This window comes from Pinus tabuliformis, chromosome 4_2 (assembly GCF_031772625.1).
Source record: "Pinus tabuliformis cultivar Carrire ecotype Pingquan chromosome 4_2, CPIR1, whole genome shotgun sequence".
In the NCBI taxonomy this organism is placed as follows: Eukaryota; Viridiplantae; Streptophyta; class Pinopsida; order Pinales; family Pinaceae; genus Pinus; species Pinus tabuliformis.
In genome coordinates, this window is record NC_142304.1 from 296,838,580 (window position 1) to 296,857,832 (window position 19,253).

Here is a 19,253-nt window from a genome sequence, read left to right on the forward strand (position 1 = left end):
AACTCCTCTACCCACCTGGCTCGAACTGTACCTGTACTGGAAGTCACTAGCTGAGTGGGGCCCATTCGCTCTAGTCTCTCTTGTATGTGCACTTTCTTTTCATCTGCATGTTGCTCGGTCTGTCTAACCACTGGTTGTTGTGAAGTCTAAGGAGTTGACTGAGCCTCCTTCTTGGGAGCTTGCTGCTCCTCCTCTTGTGTTGTTCCCTGCTCATGCTCCAAGGGCTTCCTGAAAGCTCCTCCTTTGTCGAAGTTCACATCACATTTGATCACTCTCTTTTTGAGTGCTGGAAGATACACCTTGTATGCCTTAGATTTCTATGTGTAGCCCACGAAAATGCCCTTCTTTGTTGTGGGCTCTAGTTTCTTCCAGCAATCTGAAGACACATGGTAGTAAACAAGACCGCCAAAAATCCAAAAGTGAGACACATCAAGCTTCTTGCCTATGAAAGCCTCCTCTATTGTGACTCTGCCTTACACCCTGTCTAGACTCCTATTCTGCAAAAAGGTTGCAATGTTGCATGTCTCTACCCAAAGAAATATGGGTAGTCCTTGATCATGCAACATAACCCTGGTCGCTCCTACAATTCTCTAGTTGTTGTGCTCAACCACCCAATTTTGCTAAGGGTTATGAGGTGCAGTGAGCTCTCTTCGATGCCATCCTTGGCACACAAGTCTTTGAAAGCATTAGAGATGTACTTCCCACCATGTTCTGACCTCAGCGCCTTGATCCTCCTACTAGTTTGGTTCTCCACCAAGGCTTTGGACTCCACGAACTTCAAGACGACTTGATCTTTCTTTTGTATGAAGAAGATCCATGTCGTTTTCGAGTGGTCATCAATAAAGGTGACATAATATTTGTATCCCATCAAGGATGGAGAGGAGAATGGTCTTCATACATTCGAATGTACCAGCTCTAAGATAGTCTTGGCCCTGTTGTCTCTACTGGAAAAGGATGTCTTGGCATACTTGCCAAGTGTGCAACTTGTTACCCACCACTTTGTGGGTGATATCCCCAAGAGAAAAAATTTCTCCATGATGAGTCTCAGTCGACAACCAGCAACCCCTTGATGCCTCCTACTAGCTCCTTGTGCCATTTCTCTGCCACCTGAGCCAGCCATGTGGTTCCTCACCCACCTGTATTGATCTTATGTTTGAAGGTGGGCCTCCCGAATCTAAAGTTATGTCTTGTCATTTGATAATTGAGTATTGGGTTTACTTATCATGGATACTTCTGGGTATGGATTGATGTGGGCATTTGGCGGAAATAGTGGGCTTAATTTGTACTCTTGTCTCCTTGATCTCTTTTGGTTGTTACCCTTGAATCTTAGTCTCGTGGGATCTCCTTATTGACCATTTGGTTCTAGGGTGGTACTACTTGGGAAACCTCGACTTTGGGTGCGTGGTCTCGATCATTTACCCACATATATTACTCCATTCCCACTCATTATACCCCATTCATCATTTCTCCCACCTGGGTCCACATTCCCATTCTAGGTCCACATAGGGTTAGCCTCCCTATCTCCTTGCCCCCACTTTGGGTCAAGCCTAGAATGATGCCCTGAAGGTGGAAGCAACTAAAAAAGGAAGAAAAAACATAATTGGCCACATTTAACAGGAAATTGTACCACAAAATGCAAAAGATGTTCGGGACAAAAATAATTAACACGTGGGAAAAAGCCATTACATGAGCTCTACCCCAATCATTGGCTATCACCCTGGTTCCATAGGCCCTAGATGAACCTCCTTTATCATTCAGGAACCCATGATTTTCCCAACCTTTGGAGGGCAATGAACCGCCCTACCTGAAAGGGGGTAATCACTGCTATATCTTACAAATCATGCTCTTGTCCTTTGAGCCCAGAGTAGTCAATTGAAGAAAATTCATAAAAGGCAAAAGGTATATGAAGAAGGGTGGAAAAATCAAAGTTGGAGCACTTCATATACCATGATTGCTCCCTCCTATACATTACATTACTAGGTGTGGGCTTCCCCTTATCTAGCTACCCCTATGCCCCACTACATGGCCCAAGATTGCCCCTCTCATTCCCTATTCCATTCCACTTATTTGTCACTTGCCACCCCCATTAGAGGGATGTACCTTGGACATACTATCCCCTTTAGGATTTGAAACCACCTAATAAGGTACATGGCTAACCCCCTTTGGAGCTTGGAGACAATAGCACATGCCAAAGCCCACTACGGAAGGGCATGCCATTATGAAGTGCCCACATTGTTATCCATGATTTGTAAGCTTTTTACCTGATTATTTCAACGACTGGTTGTACTGGAAGCCTAGGGGACACATTGGATCTTATGCAAGATTACAGGTGGTTTCCATTTGGGTTTGGTTTCCCTATATGGGATCCTAACCCCCAGAGGTCTACATTGGCACATGTAAGGTGTACATAGAGAGACATGGGCCTCCACAACAACAGAAAACACTCCATCGATCTTCATGGATGCTCAGAGATTACTAGCAATCCATTTTTGGATACAAGAGTACCACACTCTTGATAGGTGTCCCAGGACTTGCACGATGTCATGGTAGCATTCATTCCACCACTTAGACCCTTGCAGAGGATCTCCGATTCATATGGAGACCCATGAGGTCATCTATGTGCCCTCATACCTAATGGGAGCACCACAGGCCTACTACTTGGCGAACAAGGGGCCACCCCCTCGTCCATCATATTCCGAGGAATTTATTCCTCAATATGGCACTTCATGATATTATTGAGCCTTTAGAGAGCCCTACAACATGCACATATCATTATTTGCCCCCTTGTGAGGCTTGTTTTTACACTTACGAGCTAGCTTGGTGGGCTTGTCACCAATAGGGGTTTTATTTGCACATTTTTTTGTCATTATGGGCTAATGCATGCCCATAGGCTAATTCGAGCTCCATAGGAGGCTATATATTGATGTTAGATACATTCATTTGTATCATCACTGGACTGGGGATCTCTATAATCATAAAGAATTTTCGCTCTTTTTCCTTGGTGGATATTTTTTAAGATGGATGAATTTTGATGTATGGATTTGAGTTATTCCCTTGTCTTAGAGCTTTATTGTGCAAATGAAATGCTGGTTGGATATATTCTATAACGTTGTAAATAAATTTTGATATTATTATTCTTGTTGATGCATATTGCTAAAATTAGGGCTGTTTGCTACATTATCGAAATGTGGAATTGAGCATATTTTAGCTAATTTAATGTATGGGCCAATGTTATATGAATGAAACGTCCTAGAGATTTATTTATCTCGAGAAGCTTGCATCATTTGCTTTTTAAATCCTTGAATGTCACTTTTCTTTTATTCCTCTCAACATTGGACGAAGGTGACATTCTGGGCCTCCTTGATCAAGAAACTAAGTTCTTACTCATCATTATCCTTGATTCCACATCCCCAAGTGAACTAGGCATTGATCCCTCAAAAAGGGTGATCATTTCAACTCTTTTTTAACCATTTTCCCCTTTTCCCCAAGTCTAGCCCCATTAGGTCAACTAGGGCATCAATTACCCAGGAATTGACCTAAGGAAAAAATTCGATCTCCTATAGGCTACTGCACTAGTGGGTCCCCTCCCTCTCCTCCAAATTTGAGGCAATTCTAATGGTGGAATCCCCGAGAATCTCAAGCCCTAGCTCTAGGGTTGAATTGTGCCTAAGCATCCCGAAGGCTAGGCCTCAATAGGATCAATTCAACCTTTTGAAGAAAGTGTTCTTTGTTTGGTCCTTTCTTCGCACCTTGTCCAGAATAGGAACATCATTGGTTGCTACATTCCATCCTCAAACCTAGGTTGGGCCCGCTTGGCCCCGTGCAGTCCCACTTCTTAATAAAGACTATTTGTCAAGGACCATTTGGGAATCCAAGTTTCCCAAGGATTATAGGGATTGAGAAACTCGTTCATAAGCCTATCTTTCTCCCTCAACCCTCCAATCCTCACCCCTTATCCTTGGTGGACCAAGTCCCTTGCTTAAAGAGCAAGCAAGCTCCATTCTTCACTCCATCCTTGGGAAAGGGTTTTCAGGGTCACTTATCACATATCCATTGACATATACTTTACAAAGTGAATCCCTACACTACTGAGACTCCTTCCATCGGTGAAAGTTCATAAAGAGCAGGGAGACTTAGCTGTAGTGATAGTGGGCTAAGCCTCCACAATTGCCCTTAACCTAGCAGTTGCCCTCTTAGGAACCCCTTTAGGTCCCCTTCTAATTTGAGTGGTAACACAAACCTTGCATAAGTCATGTTGATCTACACTGTATTGTGGTCACCCTGTGGCAATTTGCCTCAAAATCTTCAACCCGCCATGGTCTAAGTGAACCATATGCCTATGCAAAGCTCCCTAAGGTCACATCTATGCGCACCGATCTCTCTGCTGCTCAAGGCCACTTTTGTCTCAAACTGCAACCTGTAGATGTTCTTCATCCTAACTCCAAACTACTTAACTACTTCGGAGTTGAGATGATCGATGAAGGCCTTCCCTCTACTAAAGGTAACCTCATACCCTTTGCTCTCCAAGGTTGTGACTGAAACAAGGTTTTTCTTCAACCCTAGGACATAGATGACATCTCTAAGGTAGAGAGGTTTTTAAGACTCCCTCTCAAACTTGATTGTACCCACGCCATGCGCTAGGTACCTACCATCATCTCCCATCTCTATATGAAACTGCATATCCTTCTCTATTAAATAGTTGAAATATCTCTTGTTCTCGGTTATATGAAAGGATGCTCCACTATCAATATACCATATGTTACTAGCCACTGAGCTTGCCATGCAAGCTATGATTGAAAACTCCTCAAACTAAGAATTGAGCTCTTCCACCTCTGTTGATGATGCCACGTGATTGTTCTTGGACTCCTTCATGTTTGGACACTTGGTGGAGTAGTGCCCAAACCGATGACAAGAGAAGCACTTCACTTTGTTGAGATCTTTCTTCTTCTTGCCTCCTGTACTGGACCCAATCTCTCCTATCTTTTTCTTGCCCTTTCCCTTGCCCCCTTTGCTAGCTAGGGCAATGTTTTCGTCTTCCTCAGTGTTTGCATGAGACCCAGATTTTGCTTGCTTTCGGATCTCCTCTTGCACACAATCAGTCCATAGTCGCTCCCAATCTGTAAGCTTTTCTTTGACACTCACTATATCCATGAAGTTTTCCGATGACTTGGGAAAGGCCAATAGTGCAAAACTGACAAGGTCTCTATCAGAGACAATCTCTCCAACCCCGGCTAACTTGTCCTTTACTTGGGTGAATCTAGATATATAAGAAATCATAGACTCAGACTTAGCCATCTTGATATTTCTGAGCTTATCTTGAAGTACTAATGTTGAAGTCCAAAATTGTTCTTTTTTTTACTACCTTTTTTTCCCTCTCCTTTACCTTTTTGTGACCATCTTGTCGCAGTTTCAGCCTAATCAAGGTCATCATAGACTTACTCAAGCATATAAAAGGTATTAATCATCCATGTTTTATAACCTATTGTTTCTTTGTGAAATATAATTAAAACATTTGTACAACAACAAAATCTTGCTCATTTCGCTGCTAATATCAAATTCTGCAGCCATCTCCATGGTTAGACAAGTTTCAATGGACCAATGAAGGAATGAAAGGTACTTGTAGATGACAATTGTTCTACACATGGAAGTCCACCTACCATCATGATCTAGCAAGATACAGAGATCGAAAGATCTAAAAGTCAAATCAAAAGTCAAACTCTGGCTATGATGTTTCAGCAGTCAAGCGAAGTTCGACAGGAGATCATGGCAAGATGAAGCGAGTGTGGAGATGATTTGTTCGATCGAGAAGACATGTTCGAGAAGAATTCCTCATGATTTGCTCTTCCAGTAGAAAATCATGAGGAAATAGACTTTTAATTTAAGTTTATTTCTTAGATGGAAGACTAAGTTACTTGCCTATCGGCATAGTATTCTTAGATCAGTTTGATAAAGAATTGTATAAAAGTCGTGAGGGAAGACCAAAAACACATTTAGTCGTTGTTTATTTCAGCATTTGCAAGTTTTGTTTAAGAAACTTGTGTGGATTAATATAATACTTTGTTCCTCTTTTCCAATGCGTGGTTGAGCAATCATTTGATCAGTGACGAACTTACACTCAGGGGAGGGCCCCCTAGAGAGTTGTAAGACGAACTTACACTCACGGGAGGGCCCCCTAGAGGGTTGTAAGGATAGTTAGTTTCTATTTACATTGCAATTCCTTGTAGATAGTTTGCATCTAATTAGCAATTTCATATAGTTTTTTTCTTCTCTCTATCAATATGAATAGTTACATTTCAGTTATTTTCTAATCACCTGTTGTTTTATTTCCAAAGCGCTCATAAAAAGAAAATACAAAAAGATCTATTTACGTTCAAAACAAAAAGATTTGTTTCCAAAATGTATTTTATTCAAGCAATTTAGTTTTATGACTCAGTTAAATTTTGTGGATGATGAGTAGATGATTTTTCAAAGCTATTAGCGCACATTAGTAATCACTTGAAGCTACAGTTCATTCAAATTACTTTCCTTTTGCAAGCAATTAGCATTTGTGTTTCTTTTTGTAATTTAGAGTTAGAATATCCTTTTCAGAGTTGAGTTTCCTTTTCTGCAAATAGTGTTAAGATTTCCTTTTGCAAAGTATTATTAAACTTTCAATTCTGCAAATTAGTATTAGGATCTCTTTTCTGTAACTAGCATTAATATTTCCTTTATGAAATTAGAAATAGACTTTCAATTATGCAATTAGAATAAATTGAGATTTCAAGTTATAGATTAATTTTCAATACAGTTTGGCATTTGGTTTTGATGTAGCTTTAATGGAAAGAACATGTGTGTGACAACTCTTTAATCTCGTCTAATATTTATCCCTACTTAGATCAATTTCATCCAAAGATAGAATTCCTAACATATATGGTGCACATACACTTCATAGGTACGCAGACCTTGGTTGACAATTAATGAAGTAATTTAAGGTCAATTAAATTACCCAACATTTTGGCGTCATTGCCAAGAAAGTGTATATACGATTTCATTCTTGGTTTGCATATCATTTTAAGTGCATTCAACTTTGATTTTGTAGATGCATAATTAAAGCATGATAAAAATCATTTATGCATAGAGAAAGGGATTCTAGGGGTAGATTTGTAAGTAGAGGTAGAAGTTCAATTCCAACATCACCACTCACCCTTGCTAGACCTCGTAGTGCCACACCATCCACTGACACTCGCATCCCATCATTTGCAGGTAGACATAGACTCCATGAGGTGCATAGGTCTGAAATCCAACCAAGAGATTCACCAACTTCTTCTATTGAAACAGTAGTTGAAGAACCTACATCCCCAACAAAAGGAGTAATCTTTCTCTCTTCAATAGGAGAACAACTTTTAGGACAAGAATTAGAGGTTCCTAGCGAAGAAGAAGAGGAAACTTATTTTAATATACCATTAGTAGAGGAACCAGAAGAAGAGCTAGATAATCCTATTATAGAACCTTATATTAGCTCTGAGGAATCTACAATGGCATGGAAAGGAGAAGTACATAATGTAAATGGTGAACTTAGGATTGAAGGTGGAAGAGGCAGAGGAGGAAATAGAGGACAAGGTGGAGGACGAGGTGGTAGAGGTGGTAGAGGAGAACCAAATTCTTATGGATTTCCTATTTTTTATGAAAATACCACAACCACAATGAAAAGCATTTCACCCTCTATTCTCCCTAATTTCCATGGTTTAAGAAATGAGGATCTAGAAACATTTCTTTAAATTTGAAGTTTTATGTAAATCTTATGACTACTTATTTTATCCTTAGAAATTGAAATTATTTTCAACTACTCTTAAAAATGGAGCACTTAAAAGATTCATGGGACTAGGAACACATACTATTAGAACATGTGCGTGACAACTCTTTAATCTCGTCTAATATTTATCCCTACTTAGATCAATTTCATCCAAAGATAGAATTCATAACATATATGGTACTGCACATACACTTCATAATTACACAAACCTTGGTTGACAATTAATGAAGTAATTTAAAGTCAATTAAATTACCCGACAACTAGCTTCCTGGTCTCACTCATACCTTGGTACAATCCTAAGATAGTTGTCCACATGGCCTGAGTTGTCTTCTTTCCAGAAAGGTGAGGTATGATTTGATCCTTGACTCCTTGAAGGATTATTCTTCTGGCCTTTGCATCCTTGTTATGTTGGGCCTGTTATTGAGGATCTGCTGGAGCAACTGGTGGACTCTCCACAATTCCCAAACTCCCTATTCCTCCAATACCATACCAATCCTCGCCTTCCAAGAGCAGAAATTCGAGGCCCCATCAAGGCGATCCTCAAATCTTAGACCCAGGGATGCCATGCTCTAACTCAAACTGCTCATAAACATTGTTGTGCAAGCCTGCTACGGAAAACACCTATGCATTTGATTTCATGGGAAAAGACTGCACTCTTGTGGAAACTGCACACCCTGCACTGTAACTGTCACTCATTTCTAAGGAAAATATATTGCTTGTTGGTCTTCAATCAATCTGTAGCTCTAATACCATGTTAGTTTTCTAATACCCAACAACTAATTTAAACAATATTTTGAAATGCAAGAACTAAAAACTTAACTGCGAAATCCACTGATCAAATATAATGAGTATTCTAATGAATTTGCAATGAAAAAAAATAATCATAAAGACACAAGCGTACAATTAACGAAACACCAGAAATACCCAGGAAACCCAAAATGGGGAAAATCTGCTAATGTGTTTTTATTGATTTGCTCAGAAAAATCTCAGTAATTAATTACAAATCACTTGGGAAAAATTCCCTTCTTACTCTTTGTTCCTCAACACAATATCCTGCACACCCTAGACCAATTCGGCCTCTCCCTTGTGCAGTTGTACCAACTGTATAGGTTGAACTGCCTCTTTGCACAAGCTATATTGGCCTCCTTAAGTGATGCGCTTTCCTTGACCTCACACGCTGGTCTGGAACTATTTTCTTGAGCTCAAAACACAAATTCTCGCTAGTGCATAATCATATGATTCACCAAGTCTGTACTCTACCCTTTATAGGATTGATCCGCTCTTCAACTCAAGTGAACTGGCTCCTTGAACCTAAGTCGGGTTGCCTCACATAACTCAAGTTTAACTGACATCTTGAACTCAAGCGAACTAGCCTTTTGAACTCGAGTCAAACTAGCTCACTAAACTGAAGTCGAACTGAGATAAAATCTCCATGCATGCTCAGTTCGTTTTACTATTTTTTACTGTAGGAAAATTAGAGAAGTTTCCTAAGTCAACACGAGAAAGTAAGATTGTGCCTTATCTTCACATGCAGGTTCTTCTGCCAAATATAGTGCACTACTAAATTTAGCAGAACCATTCCATCTCTAACTTCAATTAACAAACATTTCCTTATTTATCTGTCTTCAACAATTATACTCTCAGAGCTCTATTTGTTGCAAAATTCACTTTGAATCTAATATACTTACAAGCTTGGATTGCTCGTGAATGTAAGAAATTGCTGGTGGGCATATATTTCCATGTTTGGTTATTGCTCTCATTTGAAAATATTTAAATGGATCTTAAAAAAGGGATTTTTTTTCTCACTTGGCTTTGGCTGCTCTTCAAGTGTATGCAACTGCTGGCAAGTATATCTTCCATGTTTGGGAATTGTCCTCGTTTAAATATTTGCACTAGGATCTCAAAATTATTTTACATATTGTCCTGGTCCTTAAGAATGCCAGACATGATTTGCCAAAGTTTTTTGAACTTTTATGTGTGTATAATGTCAGAGAATCCGTTTTTCTGACATTACAGGGATCCATGATACAAATTATAAAGAAATCTGATCCTGCATAACAGTCACCAGTGTAAAGATTTATTGTGTTTTTGTTGGACGATGAATATATGAATTTCATAGAGTTTATTGAATTGCAGGATGGTGACACAACCTTATGTGCAAGGAAGAAAGAAAGTGATGCAAGAGAAATTCAGGCCTATTATCAGGAATACTATGGGAACTATGTTAAGAAGCTTGCTCAAACAGCTGAACAAGCAGATCGGTACAACTATTGTTAAAAAAAGACTAGATTTACTTTTTTCTTCTTTTAGTTTCCCTTGCATCCTTTTACATGATGATTGCTCTCTTTGGTCCTCCTCCATTGAGCTCCATAGGCCTATCTCAGTTATATAGACGAAAAATTCAGCTGGATAGAACTTCCTTCCATTCTTTTAAGCATGTAAAATGCGTGCGATAACTTAAACTGACAAGAGTACTTAACTTTCCAGAAAAATGTACTCTTTAGCACTTATAATTTATATCTTTTCTCTGATGAAGCTGTGCTTAAGAGGTTGCTGACTGGTTGTTGAATATTCTTCAGTTCGGAACTGGCAAAAGCATATCAAACCGCTAATATACTGTTTGAACTGTTGAGGGTAGTCACTCAAAGAGAAGCCCTTGAAGTAGCTCCCGAGGTCAGCATTACTACATATTTGTTTGGTATTGCTATGGTCAAGAAAAATCTATAACCCTACTTGAAGTTATGAACTGTACCATATGAATTATTTCTAGTAGTAAGGTTTTGATTGGTTGTTGGTTTTCCTGTAGATTCTGGCAACTGGTCAAGATGTCAAGGAAAAAACTGAGATCTTCGTGCCCTATAATATTCTTCCTCTTGATCCGGGTAGTGCAAATCAAGCCATCATGAAGTTACCTGAGGTTAGTAACTAGTTGATGTGTCAATTATGCTGATTAATTCCTGTTCAGTGCAAGAATCTTGCCATTAGCTTTCATGTTCTTGATGCATCCAATGCCCATGAATATTCAAAATCATTAATTTGCATGTTTTCATTTGGAAAGTGATTGCTGGTGCATCCATTTCGCTTGTTATTAACGCAACTTAAGCACCTGACTATTTGTCTACACTTTTGGAAAATTATTCCTACTTGCTTCATGATCTCAGATTAGAGCCGTAGTAACAGCTCTGCACAACACTCGTGCCCTGCCATGGCCTGAAAATAATCAAAAGCCAGACCAAGATCTTCTCGATTGGCTCCAAGTTAGGTTTGGATTCCAGGTAATTGCATTTGGAGGCACATAAATAGGTTTCTAGAGCATCTGATTGTGAGTTGTTTATACATTTCCTTTTTGCCACAGCACTCATGTGTTCAAACTCCTAAATAATTATTCTGCTTCTATATTGACATACATATGGACTCCAGAAGAAACATGAACTGATATATGGATATCTTGCATGGAAGTTGTAACCATGAAATATGAGCTAAGCGAGTTGATATATGGATATCTTGTATGGAAGTTGTAACCATGAAATATGAGCTAAGCCAGTTGGTGGTGATGCATTAACTTTTGCAGAAAGACAACGTGGCAAATCAAAGGGAGCACTTAATTTTGTTGCTTGCCAATGCCCACATACGGCAACCTCATAAATCGGCAGACACTGTCAAGGTGATCCACAGAAATAGTCTTGGTATTCCATTCTATTGAAAACATTTCCATTGCAGATAGAAGTTGGGAATATGGATATTTGAATCACCTTTTTTTTCTTATTGTGCATTGACAGTTGGATGACAATGCTCTCGACGAGGTCATGAAAAAGATGTTCAAAAATTACAAGCAGTGGTGCAAATATTTAGGTCGCCAAAGCAGTCTCTGGTAATATGTTCTGATATGACCATGGTTTTACTCATCTTGCTATTATTGCCATTGTGTTGCACAATGAGATGATAACCGACATATTGCCCTGGCAGTAGTTTTAGGGTTCATTCTGAGAATATACTTAAAAGTTTAGTTTTTCTGGTTTTGTCAAATACAGGTTGCCCAATATACAGCAGGATGCGCAACAACGTAAAATTTTATACATGGGACTCTTTCTTCTTATCTGGGGAGAAGCTGCAAATCTACGGTTTATGCCAGAATGCCTCTGTTATATCTATCATCATGTATGCAAGAGATGATTTTTGCTCAGTTTCTTTGTTTTCCATAAGTATTTGCTCATATTGAATCAAAACAAATCTTTGCACTTAAAATTTAAACTTGTAGACCCTATTCGTGTGGAATTTTATGATCTGTAATTCATATCACAGCATCGAAGTTCATCTACGCGCAGGGAAAAGAAGACTGATAAATTTAATAACTTTTGAGCCCAGAAAACTTTATAATTCAGTTATTTTGAGAACTTGAGGTAAGGTTCACCGAGGAAAAGGGTTGAATGTGCTAGTAATTGAAGTAACATTTATCTGGAAAAATATTTAGCAGATTAAACGTGGAAGTTAGCTGGAAACTAGCATCCCATAACATATAATGCATTAACAAATAACAATAATGATTATATGTCAAATTATTGTCATCTAATTGAGCCCAGAGGCTCATTCTATAGCCCAGTATGAGGGGATGTGTAAGTATATTTGTCTATTGATTTGACAAATGCTTTTTTGAAATAAAAATAAAATTATGTTCTAAATAGAAAAATAATGTCAGCTATGATAAAAAATTTCTTAATTTTTTTTAATGTCCTATATAAAAAAATATTCAATGTCGTTATCAATAAAATATTTTAATACGAATTAATATTCACATATACATAACCCGGATGCGGGTGAATTCACTGTTCATTAATGCAGGGGCGATGGAATGACGGCGCTCGGCCCAGCCCGCTGGTGGCCAGCGCTCCATCCCAGGCCTGGCCTTGGTACCTGAATTCTTACCTCAAGCGAAAGCAGGCCAGCCTGCAGAATTTCATTAATGCTCGCTCTGGCCGAGAAATGCAGACAGATCAATTCAATATGGAGCCTATTAACCCCTTCACTTGCCCTCCATTCCTCAGTGTTTGCCCGCTCCAAGCAGAAATCCCCTGCAACAAAACTATTGTAGGAAAACGCTGCTGCCTGCTCTGTTGTCTTGCCTTTGGTAATGGTTTCCATTATTCCCGTTCCCAGTTCTGCCCTTTGAACCTTACCCAGGCACCCTCTGCTCATTCTCAGATTTCTTCCCAAGCCCTCAATTCTCCAGAGCTTCACATTCGGCGCAGCGTGATGGTTCGACATCGCATGCGGAGTCGCAGAGGAGGAGACCGAGGGGGCAGCGCTCGCTCTTAGGCTGCGCACAATGAGGCTTCGCCTCCACCTCCTGCTTCTCCGCCTCCTTCTCAAACCAGCTCGCTCCCTTCCAGTCTGCCTAGCCGTCACCACCCTCACTATGCTTTCCACTCGAACCATTTCAGGTTCCAGAGCAACATGAATCGGCCTATTATTTTGGCTAATGTCACCATTATCTTTTCTGAAGAACAAAACTAGCTTAATGCTCCTGTGCGTCTCTCTGTGGACCAAACTCAGAACATTCGCAAAATGGAATTCAATTTGGGCCCTAAGCAACCTCCGCTGGATGAAGGCAGAGTCACTCGGCGTGTCAACCTGAGGATTGATGATGTCTCTGAAGGCTACACCCGGCACCCAGATGGCAGCGCTCGAGGTGCCACTACTTCGTCGACTTTCGTGGGCAGCTCAAGTGGCACTCCTTCAATTTTGGAGATCCCAGGTGGCAACGCTCCTGATACCATTGCTGGCAGCTCAAGCAGCATTCCTCTGGCGACTGGAACTCCAGTTGGCAGGGCTGACGGTGATGCGGCGACAGAAGGTGAAGTTTGGTATGGAAATGCATGTCCAGTTGTTGAGGAGGCTCCAGACCAGGATTTCCCTATGTGACGACATGTGGTCTCCCATTTGCCACCTCAGAGTCCTCATGCTGAATGGTCAGGTCTTGTTTTCTGTGGTTTTGTATCTTGTGCTCTGGTTAGGCAGTTCTATCTGGTCTTTCAACTGTTTCAGAATGGTGAATTTTCAAGTCCTCATTCTGGTTTTGTTGTTATTCTCCCGGTCTTTAGAATGGTTTTTGAAATTCCAAACTGGTTTCCCCAAATCTGGGGCAGCTATGTTTTTCTAGAAGGAACTTAGTGGTTCTATGTTGAGGCTTCTGCCTCATTGTAAATATTTTTTACCTTCCTTTTAATAGAATTAGCTTTTACAGAGAAAAAAATATTCACATATACATAAAAATATATTAATAATAAAAAAACCATTTTAATTTGCACTATAAAATGTCTCGATGTACATGTAAAATATTTTAATGTTAATTATGTATTTATTATATATCATTTAAAAAAATTATATATATATATATATATATATGCATACATACACACCATGAAAAAATTAAGTTTTTATGGTTAAACGTATATTTGGTCCTATATATACTCTATATAGCATTCAAAAATACAATTTAAACAATGAAAATAACACATTATATTTTACATACTAAACAAGTTTGTACATGAAGAAATTTAATCCCACTCGGATTATATTAGATCCATACTTAAGCTCGATCTATGCTGATATAATAATATGACCAACGATCTAGTAGTTAGGTTGTTTCATCCAAGATTAATCTTTTACTGGCCACCTTGAAAGTCTTAAGTACCATATACGAACAATTATCAATCTCCAATGGTATAAAGTACTAGCATGCGAAGTTGCCAACAATAGACACTCTGCCAACATGCATCTGTCAAGTATATACCTCTTATTAGTCTAAATTGGCAAAATCATTAACTGTCAAATAAATTACTCACGAATTACTTTTGGGTATTACATTGGAAGAGGATTTGACGATCCATATCACTTTATTGACATGTTGTGGATTCATGATTACCCAGTAAAATTTGACGATCCATATCACTTTATTCACATGTTGTGGATTCATGATTACCCAGTAAAATGAATCTCAAAAGCCCAAATCTTTTTACATGATTTGAGAATTAACTGGGAGATGAGTCCAAAGATCCAACCAACGAAGGTTTATTGAAATGATTCTTTAAGATGTGAACAAATCCAATTAGAGAAATGTTAAAAGTGCATGTTGCTTTTTCCCACTGGTTGTAGAATAGCAACAAGTAACATCTAACTAATGTGATTACTATAGGTTACTTGGACTTTGAAATATGCTTTGATTTTCTCCTAATTAAACATTAGGAACAAGGAGCATATTACAGAAGGAAAATGACTGACAAGACAGGTCACCACTAATGAGTCATAAAGGGTTTAAAAACTGAATATTCTTGAAATACTCACACCAAATGTCAAAGTGTGGCATTAAAAGAAAAACTGGTAGCCTGTAGGTAAGCCCTATCTCAACCAACCCATCATCAGCTGAGGGGCACAAAAAAGTGTAAATACAAAATCAAAGCTTGTCCCCAAGGGCACAATTGGAGGTTAAACAAAACATAAAAACAAAGGCAGCTGGGGCTGCCACTGTTGGAGAATCTAGGGAATCAACGTCTTTGGTCCCAGAAGGATAGCTTGTCACTGGGGAAGGTTCATCAAGCACCAAAGGCTTGGCCACATTACAAGTAGCTAAGGGGATGCATAAGATCTTGTTGTCGATGGGAAGACGTGGTAAATTGTCATGTCAACCATGTGATGAACTCGGCCTTCACTCATACCTTCTAGCTCTAGGACAGGATCAATGCTGACCTGATCCTTCATGTGACATCTGGGAAGGCATAAGAAACATAAGCTGGAAATGCTCTGGTGGAACTTGACTGATCATATAGGGAACTTCACTTTAATGTCCCAAAAACTGTTGGAGGTGCTTTTGACCCAGCTTACATTTTTCCGGTTGGGCTTGAATCTGCTTCAAAAGATTAACCATCACAAAATTGTTGTTTGAAGACAAAAATGTTTGGTCCTTCTTAGCTTCACTTGTGGGTTCTACTGCCAAATTTAGCACACTTCTAAATTTAGCAGAACCCTTCCATCTCTGTAAGATACCCCCTTCGAATACTTAGAATTTCGCTTTTTATCTTATGAGTTTGGTCTGAGTTTTCAGTGTGTTATTTCATCAAACAGTTTGTGTATGATTGGCTGTAGGTGCATTTCCATGTCTTTCATTTAAAATAATACACACAGTATCAAGAATGGAAATACTTCAAACCATCAACATATAATTTATATTGTACTCATAAAGTGCACAGACCACTGTAAGGAGTAATAACAGCCATATTTCTTCTAATTCTATGAGCTGATATGAAATCTTTTACAATATAAAAAGAGTATAATGAACCTGGGTGTGCTCCAGCGAGATGATATTAATGGCCTCCTTTGATAGCAGTAGCAGCAAACTTCAATCTTCAGCCCAAATATCCATGCACAGCAATCCTGCCAATGGCAAGTGAACTCAGCCTCTTATAAATGATGGGTGTAGTAGCTTACAGAGCCCACAATACCCCACAGTCACTTTAGGACTGATTATATGGTGTGTTACTAGACACTACATTCTTCTATGAATTGATTTTTCTTCATTGTACCCCTTTGAAGATTTGGGAGGACAATTTATCTTGCACCTTCCAACCATTCGATTCATCATTAGTTTTGGGTTGAATCTATGTTGTTTGATTAAGGGGGGGCATTCTTTTTTATCTCCGTAGACACTTTCTATGATTTCAGCGATCTTTCCTACAGAATTTTTACTACTAGGCTGTCTAGATTTGGGTACTCTTTTGAACAGCAAATCCTGAACATCACGGTCTAGTACATGGATGCAAAACAGGCAATTGGAAATTCAAATATCTCAATCCGTGAATAAAAGTTCTATCACTGTCCACAAGTTTAATAAATTGAGGTAGTAGTCTTGTCAAACCAATCTCCAAACACACCTAGACTTGCACAATATGTGGAAGGTCCTTGATCAGAAATAAGGACCTTCCCAAACCACATCACCATTGACTTCACACTAGTCTTAGCTTTATGCAATAAGTCTGTGAACTCAATCCATAGTGGAAACCTAACTTGTTTAAGATTTGTGGGATCAAAATCATCATTCTGGGATTGTAAATAGGTAGTTGGTCCAGCCATTTAGCAATTGCCTTGGAGTAGAACTCTGTAGGCAACCTATCCTATAGCAAATAACAACGATAAGTAGTGATACCCAAGAATATATTATTTCAGTTTCTCCAATGTTGTTTGCACCACTTCCGCAAAACTTATTCTAGACTATTTTTGTTATGAATAAAATATATAGGAAATAATGTAAATGATAATAATCATAAATAATGATTAGTTAATTAGTAATTAGGATGAAGAGGCATGTCTAAATGAGACATGACTCTCCATCAAGAGGCACTGCCTAGTGTATAAGCAATCCCTCACTCTCCTTTGTATCATCATCTTATTCAGACTTTTTAATATATATTCTTGTATCTCAATGGAGATTTTTATATTCCAAATCTTCTGGAGTATTTAAATTGAAGAATGAACTTTGTTCGTTCCATTTGGTATCATAGCGAAAAATTACTAACACAAATTAAAAAGCTTAAGAATGACAAGAAGTCGTTAAAAGACAAGTTAGAACATTGTATTCAAGAGGAAGTATCGAAGTCTCCAGTCGTAACAGTCCAGGTTGAAGATAAGGGAGCAGATACCAATCTAATGAATGTCACAACTGAGGAAGAAGACAAGCAAGTTGAAATAAATACAAATTTAGATGTTGTTGCAGTCTAGACAATGAACATCCCAAGTGAATGTTCTGTAACCAACTCAACAACATACTCGCCAGAAAAAAATCGAAAAATTACCACATGCCCAATAAGGGAAAGTCAAACCAAAAAAGTTCCATATCGACATCCGAATCATGAGAGTAGACAACCCAATCAAGCTACATATCTATACCATTCAGAACAGAAATAACATACTGATGTTCCAAAGGATAATGATTTCAGCACAATCTAGTATGAAGATAAAAAATTATCTCAATAATTGCAAGGTTCCTCAAAAGATTGATCTAGTATGGTCTAATCCCTTCTCTGTGCGACAATTTTATATATCACTCCAAGGATCATATCAATTTGTATCAATGAAGATCATTGTCCTGAGACGAGAACACATTCGAACCCAAAAAAGAGATCAAACCTTTTTCATCAACAAACTTTGAGGACAAAGCTTTTTGAGGAGGAAGGCAATGTTATGAATAAAATATAGAGGAAATAATGTAAATGATAATAATCATAAATAATGATTAGTTAATTAGTAATTAGGTTGAATAGGCATGTCTAAATGAGACATGACTCTCCATGAAAAGGCACTGCCTAGTTCTATAAGCAGGCCCCTCCCTCTCATTTGTACAATGTTCCACCAAGACTCCGATGCGGGGAGACGCGGGTGCGGGGAGTCGCACAGGGGGGACGTGTGGGAGTACCCTCAAATTTTAGGGAAATTTCGGGGGTGCGGGGAGTCGTCGAGGTATATATATATATATATATATATAATTCAAGTTGATATTCATTGTTCATTGTTCAATAATGAAAGCATAAAAATATTAAATAGACAATTGAAATTTGAGTCATTGATCCATCCTCATCATTCATTTTGATACATACATCATTCATATGACATACTCAAGTGACAAGTCTCATTATTGAATTAATTATTATTCATACATACCATGAGATTCGAAAAACAAAAATAAAAATCAATAATAAAATATTCAAATACATTGATCGATAACTTATTCAAATCAGTGCTGCATGGAAATGGAAATGACTTTGGGTTGAAATGAAATGAGCTTTTAACTTTAAGTTTTGCCTTTCATGACTTTTAGGTTTAGGCTTTTAAGTTTTAGTTATTTAGTTTTAATTTTTTTTTTTTTTATACTTTTAAGTTTTAGTTATTTAGTTTTAATTTTAGTTTAAAAAAAAAAATTAATGGTTTTGATTTTTGAATTTTTGATTTTGAATTTTTAAGTCTTATTAGACAAATTTAAAGGGGGCGCCCAGGCGCACCCTTTTTGGGGAGTCTAGACTCCCACATTGAAGGGGGACGCCTAGAAGCACCCTTTTTGGGGAGTCTAGACTCCCACACTGGGAAACACACCCCCTTGCGTCTCCCCAAGACTCCCCAAAAAGGGTGCATGGGGAAACGCACCCCCAAGAGACTCCCGTCCTGGGTGCGTGGGGTGCGAGGGGTGCCAATTTTATATATATATATATATAAGAGATAAGAGTTTAAATCTATTAAAATAAATAAGAATTATGTTTAAAGGTGGTATTTACAGTTCAGTAAGAGAAATGTACACTTTTTTTTATATGTTCAATGATGTTTTGCATAAATTACACATATATAAGCTTGAGTGGGCCTAATGGTTAAGAGCATGTGTTTCCTCCTAAGAGGTCACAGGTTCAAAACTAGAGGGGGGTGG

At 38.6% G+C, this 19,253-nt stretch overlaps 1 protein-coding gene across 3 annotated transcripts in view; it reads left to right on the forward strand.

Moving 5' to 3' along the window:
• LOC149169173 (callose synthase 3-like) overlaps window positions 1–19,253 on the forward strand; it is a 333,109-nt gene that overhangs the window by 21,432 nt on the left and 292,424 nt on the right. For all 3 annotated transcript variants that reach the window (XR_016259780.1, XM_089428592.1, XM_089428594.1), the window contains exons 3-9: window positions 9,929–10,053; window positions 10,372–10,465; window positions 10,599–10,709; window positions 10,954–11,067; window positions 11,364–11,456; window positions 11,572–11,663; window positions 11,824–11,950. Coding sequence is in view for 2 of the 3 variants with exons in the window: in XM_089428592.1 (XP_089284718.1) it covers window positions 9,929–10,053; window positions 10,372–10,465; window positions 10,599–10,709; window positions 10,954–11,067; window positions 11,364–11,456; window positions 11,572–11,663; window positions 11,824–11,950 (756 nt within the window). In the remaining variant the exon portion in view is untranslated. The remainder of the gene's footprint in view (window positions 1–9,928; window positions 10,054–10,371; window positions 10,466–10,598; window positions 10,710–10,953; window positions 11,068–11,363; window positions 11,457–11,571; window positions 11,664–11,823; window positions 11,951–19,253) is intronic.